At 42.2% G+C, this 6,365-nt stretch overlaps 1 protein-coding gene across 1 annotated transcript in view; it reads right to left on the reverse strand.

Moving 5' to 3' along the window:
* mxd4 (MAX dimerization protein 4) overlaps nt 1–4,386 on the reverse strand; it is a 35,879-nt gene extending 31,493 nt beyond the window's left edge. The window contains exons 1-2 of the mRNA XM_034231551.1: nt 4,138–4,386; nt 3,402–3,501 (exon numbers count right to left, since the gene is read on the reverse strand). Of these exons, the coding sequence (XP_034087442.1) occupies nt 3,402–3,501; nt 4,138–4,201 (164 nt within the window). The 5' untranslated portion in view covers nt 4,202–4,386. The remainder of the gene's footprint in view (nt 1–3,401; nt 3,502–4,137) is intronic.
* Nucleotides 4,387–6,365: the final 1,979 nt, after the last annotated feature.

A 6,365-nucleotide genomic window follows, 5' to 3' on the forward strand; every position in this document is an offset into this window, starting at 1 on the left:
GATCATGGTAACTTTTTAGAGATGATTGTTTTGCTGGGAAAATATGATGTGTGTCTCAAGGAACACCTCACTCTCTGTATAGAAAAGAGCAAGCAAATACACCAGTCTGATTTAAGACAAGGTAGAGGTTCCCTTGTCACTCTCCTATCCAAAACAACCATCAACTACATCATCACCACCATCCAACGCCTAATGAAGGCCACCATCGCCACTGAAGTCCGGGAATCTGGCATGTATTCTGTCCAGATTGACACCACACAGGACATCACAGCCCAAGATCAGTGCTCTGTTGTCATACGATATGTGACAGACATTGTTCATGAGCGACTTGTTGCTGTGATTAAATGTGAGGCATCCACTGGGCAGTACTTTGCACAACTTGTTGTGAATGAAGTACTGGAGACCATGAAACTGGATGTGAGGCAGTGTATTGGAGATTCCACCGATGGGGCCTCCAATATGCAAGGCCAATATAAAGGCTTCTCTGCACTGCTCGCCAAAATGTCCCCCACCCATGTCCATGTATGGTGCTACGCACACGTCCTGAACCTCGTCCTGGCAGACACAACACAATGTGTATTGGCAAGTGGGTCTCTTTTTTCCCTGTTGAACAACATCGCTGTCTTCATCAGAGTGTCCTACCAGAGGATGAACATCTGGGAGAAGGAGAGCAAAGACCCAAGACACAGACGTCTCGCCCCGATTGGAGAGACACGCTGGTGGTCCAAAGACGTTGCTGTGACTAAGGTATTTGGCTCTTTTGGAAAGCCAGATAATGCCCTGTATGTTGATGTCCTTCATACCCTCTCCGCCATTCAACATGGACAGACCATCAACGCCACTGCACGGGTCAATGCACGTGGATACATCACCCAGCTTCTGAGGTATGAAACAATACTTACAGCTCAGATCTTCCTGAGAATTTTCCAGGTCACCTCACCAGTCTCAAAATACCTTCAGAAAAGTGGAATGGACATCCTGACAGCTCATCGGATGATTGTGGCTGCAGAAACACAGCTGAAAGATATGACCAGAGACTTCGAGAAAGTCAAGACGGCGGCCGCCACATTCGTCCAGTGGGCCAACAATCAATCAGAGGAGCAGAGTGAGGAGACTGAGCTGGAGGTTGAGGCCGCTCTGCCACAGAAACGGGGTAGAAAGAAGAAAACCATGCCTGGAGAGATGTCCAAGGATGAGGCTGTGACTGATGCTGAAACATCATACAAGATTGATGTCCATAATCAAATCATGGACACAGTCACAGGAAGCATGCACCAGCGCTTCCTCAAAAATGGCACTTTGTATGCTGATTTGGCACTTCTGGACCCAAAAAGATTCAGCCAGGTAACATCTTATGCCGGTGGTTTCCCAGAGGCAGCACTCCAAGAATTAAGCAAGTGCTTGCTGCCATTTGATGACAGAGCAACGGTGGCCAAATTACAGAGTGAGCTCATCAGTCTGGCAGGACAGTGGAATAGGTTGAAGACATCTGTATTTGAGGAATACACAACCAAGACAACAGAGGCTGGGCCAGAGGATGCTGAAGATGAAGCGGAGATGGTATATAAAAAGTGCTCATCTTGCAAGGACTGCCCATTGTGTTGCTACCGTATCCTTAAGCAGTACAACCTCCTGACAGATGCATACCACATCATTGGCCTTGCATACAGGTTCCTGCTTACCCTGTCTGTCACACAGGTAGCATGCGAGCGAAGCTTTTCAACACTAAAATTCATCAAAAACAAGCTCAGGAGCTCGCTCTCTCAACAGAACCTGGAGTCCTTTATGCTCATGGCTACTCAACCAGATGTTTTGAAGATGCTGGATAGTGACCAAATTATAGATGGTGTTGCAGAGAAAAGTGAGCTGCTGCAGAAACTACTAATTCAGTGAGGTAATAATACATTTACATTTATTACTATGTGACTTCCCAATCTTGACACTAATAAATTAGTGATTATTGCAGACTATTAAACAACATTAAAAACATGACATTTGTTCTAATGAAGGCTTCAGGTGGATGTCAGTATCATACATAGTACATAACATGCATATATGTTTTGTCTCTCACCCATAGGCCACCCTATTTTTTCCAGAGGGGACTGACTTCTACAACCTTGCTCCCAATGTCAAAATCAACCACTTCAACCCAGCCTCCTCCTTTTAAAAGCAACACATGGATGAGCTCACTTATAGACCCAAAAGGGTAGAGAGGGAAGTATTGACAGGGCTTATTGTTTATAAGTATGTTGCCCTGCCCTCTAGTGTTTTTTGTTGTTGTGTATGTGTATACAGTATTGTAGCGAGCCCTGGGTTCAGAGGGAGGGGCTTGCATAGGGGAGGGGGGGTAAAACGGGGTTCAGGGGGAGTGGCTGCACCCGTAGGATAGAAAAGGGGGAAGTGACGTCTGACTCAGAGGTCGCACGGCTGTGGAGAAGAACGTTCATTCAGAACCCACATTCTGTTACTGAGTTTAGGCTAGTTAGCGAGCAGGTTTATTGTTCTGGGTGCAGTCACTTTTGCCTCCACTTGCTGTTCAAATAAATGTTGAAAGAAAAAGTAAATCTGTTTACAGTTCTGTTTCATATTGGTGTTGAGAGATGTATCCATAGATTTAGTCCCTAATTTTGCTCTCAAAATGCACCAGATTGATGCATTTAACTTCAACATTTTAAAACAAATCTTCCCGGGGGAGCATGCCCCCGGACCCCCCTAGAGGAGGTGAGGTCCACCACCTGCCCATACCCCCTGTCAAATTGTCTCACCCACATTGAGGATGCTTCCTACACCCATGTTTTATTCCATGCATCAAGTCAGGCAAATTGGGTCCAAATGTTATTGCATCAATGATCTGTTAACATTAAAATCACTAAATATATGCTGTAACTATTTTGCTTAGGCAACTCAAGGGCTCAGGTAATGTGATGACTATATGAATAATGGTCCAAAATAACATAAAATACATAGGGTTTTTTGTTAAGTAACATACTTTCGTCGCCGGCCGGCCGATACATGCCACGCATTAAGTGGGCCTGTCTGTCAATTAATCCCCGGGCCACTTTTTCCCCCCAGTCCGCCCCTGGGCACAGGTGGAAGCATGTGTGAGACAGACAGGGTGCAGAAGCAAAAGGTTGAGTGCATGTTTCTCTGAGCATGGGGAGTGTTTTAAGTGTGTGTGTGTGTGTGTAGACAGTGTGTGTGAAACACGGAGAGTTGGAGCAGCAGAGTTGACAGTGTACGCGTGGCAGTGTTTATGGGAGAGACCAAAACAGAGACCCAGCCCAGGCACAGCAGCGGAGAGAGAGATAGCAGTGTGCATGAAAACAGATCCCTGTGTGTGTGCATGTTTCTATAAGCTTGCATTTCCACAAAAAAAAAAAAAAAACAAGACTTGTATTTACCTATTGTTGTGAGTTTTGCGGGAAATTGGCGAGGCTTTCGTTTTCTTACTGGAAAAGTCGTCCATGTACGGTAAAACAGACGCATAACCGTGTTCTGCCTCTATAGACAAAACAAAACAAAATGTTAATTTATTCTGGTGTTTGCTGCAAGAATAAAAAAAATGTAAGCTGTCCATCAGTCACTCGGGGAAATGGTGAAACATGAGATAGCTTTATAGAGGCTAAGTCATTTCAAGAGGAACAAAACGTGATCGATCATCAGAGTAATCGCTTGCAATATATCAATATAGCACTGTATAGTCTTCAGCAAGGTCTAATAGTGTAAAACAATCAGTGTTACATTTGCATTGGTGAGTATCTGTCATTATGATACTGCCTCATATTGTCAATGTCACTCTTGTTTATTCATTTCCGAAGAGCTAATACGAATACACACTGCAGTTATGAGCATACACAACACATGAGCTGTATTGGAAAGGTTGAAAGCTCAGTTTATAAACACGTGACATACTTTAAATAATAAAGTAGAGCTATTATTTTCTAGGAATACAGGCTGCTAGGTCCACTTTGCACCCATCGCCCCATTGTCTGTAAAGTGACATCATACCTGCACTAAGGCAGGGCTCGGTAAAACTTTACACAAGATACAAGATTAAGCTAGCTGCTGTCCTAGCAATGCCCCATTCAATAGTATTCAGTAGAAATGCTGTCAACTTGTCAGTTTGGCTGGAAATACCTCTGTCTCTTCTTTCCAAGTACTCTGCAGCCTCCAGCAGAATAAGAAGAGAATTAAGTTCCATCTCGTCGTTGTCTCGATATAAAAAAAATAGAAAATATCTATTTACACAAATGTACAAGTCATGGGATTATGTAATGGAAATTTTAAAAACTGTTTCAGAGCGATGAACGTGTGCTGCTATATTCAGTTCTGAGTCTTGGTGACTCCAAACTACAGTATCAACAGCACCTAACTAAAACTCAGAGAAGTGAGTGATGGCACGTCTGCCCAATGGGAAACGCCTGTATGCGGGTTCTCCGAGTATGTCTCAGCCTATGGGCGGGCTGAAAACACGGTGTGGTGTGAATTGATTGGCTTGCCTGCAAAAGGCATACCCTAGCAACAGCCTGAGTTGCCCCGCCCACCACCCAGCTGATTGGTGTGAAACAAGCGACCTCTGATTGGCTGGGAAGAATTCTGGGCGTGTGACCACATAGTTGAACTTGGGCTGTTGTTTGGGTAGAAAATATTTGATAACTTCTCAAAAGTATGGTCTTAAATGTGGACCGTGAAGTAAACTACAACACGACATTCAGTAAACAAAGCTGTGTTGCAGTCTGTATTTCCCACAAGAGTGTGTGACATTGCAGAAATACCCACAGCGTGGTGTGTTCGTTCATTTCCTGTCCATGTCATTATGAAAGTCCTGTATGAGGCTGCAGAAACTGATTTGGTTTACGAGTGCTGAAGAAATAAAGCATGTTTTTTAAGACAAATACGCCAAACATAATAGGACACTATTAGTTATTGATTAATTGTAAATGTTATTATAAAAATGACAAACATATTCTAAAATAAAAATGAGAAACATATTCTAGTTATAGATTCTGAATAAATATTGTTGGTATGACAATACAATTTTAATAACTCAACAAATTGTAATGGACTTTGTTCAATTTTTGAAACCAAACCAAACAAAAGATTAATAATATTTAGCACGATGCCATCCATTTTGAGCTGACCTAAGGAAAGTCTTTACATCTGAATTTGATTATCTGTTGTCTGTCTGCCTGTTTGCATTGCCAGATAAGATATTTCCTTTAAGCTGATTCAGTATCCATTGTCAGGGAAATGACAACAGATAACTCATGACAAAATATGTAACGTTTATTTACGGTCCTGGGATGTAACACAGACCAACAGCCTAGATCATTGGTTTAAGTGTAATTTAGTCTAATCAAGCCTGATGTAACCAGAATCATGACTGACTACTTTAGGCTCCAGATCAAGTACTAGTGCCTCATTTCAGAGGGTATACTCCAAACAGAACAATGCTTTAAGTTGCTTAGTTTTCACACAAAATCCTCAGTTGTTGATATCCTTGCAGCTGAAATGAGCAAAGTGTCACTTCGCAAGAGCAATAGAAGAGTTATGCATATCTCAGCAGGAATTCCTGCAGAGTACAAAGTGGGTTTCTCTGCATGGCAGGCAGTTTATATTGCTTGCAGCCAGATGTTTGTGCCTCAGATCGAGTACACACTGAAGAAATCGCAGAGGCTTTATGATGAGGGAAGAAACCTTTTAGTGTGAATGATGAGGAAAAGGCCCGTGAGGATCAGAACCACAAACTTTGTTTTTGTTGAAGTTTCTTGGAAACAATTGTCATGAAAGTTCCTCATGGGGCATGTAACGCAGAGAGTAAATGGATTTCAAGGTATCTGACGACACAAATTGCTGGTTAAATCTGTTGCTGTCAGCTTCTACATGTGAACAAATGTGCAAACAATCCTAGAATGTGTTAAGCTGTGTAAGATTTCCACTAACAGCCACACAAATAGAAATATATTGGTGGTGTTAAAAATGTACCTTGTGATAAGACAGAGTGCTGTACAGTTGCCACTTTTTACATGTGAAGACAAAATGACTGTCTTATACTCAGAGGAGTTACTAATATGTTGTATACCATCATTGATACAATTTGGTTGGGTAAAATATAAGAAAAAGCTCTCTCACTATTAACACCACCACAATAATTTACACCTTTAACTACATCCTCCAACATAACCATACATTTGAAAGAAATATCTCTCTAAAACTGAACATTATGTCATGACGTAGGGCTGTATTATACTGCATTCGTTTTACCTAGGCATAATAATTTACTGGCAAGTTGGTGTACATGTTAAATGATTTGGCAAGGCATTCAAATCGCAGGGTGGATGTGGATGATTTACAGAAAGTATTAT

The sequence above is a fragment of the Gymnodraco acuticeps genome, unplaced genomic scaffold, assembly GCF_902827175.1.
Source record: "Gymnodraco acuticeps unplaced genomic scaffold, fGymAcu1.1, whole genome shotgun sequence".
Lineage (NCBI taxonomy): Eukaryota > Metazoa > Chordata > Actinopteri > Perciformes > Bathydraconidae > Gymnodraco > Gymnodraco acuticeps.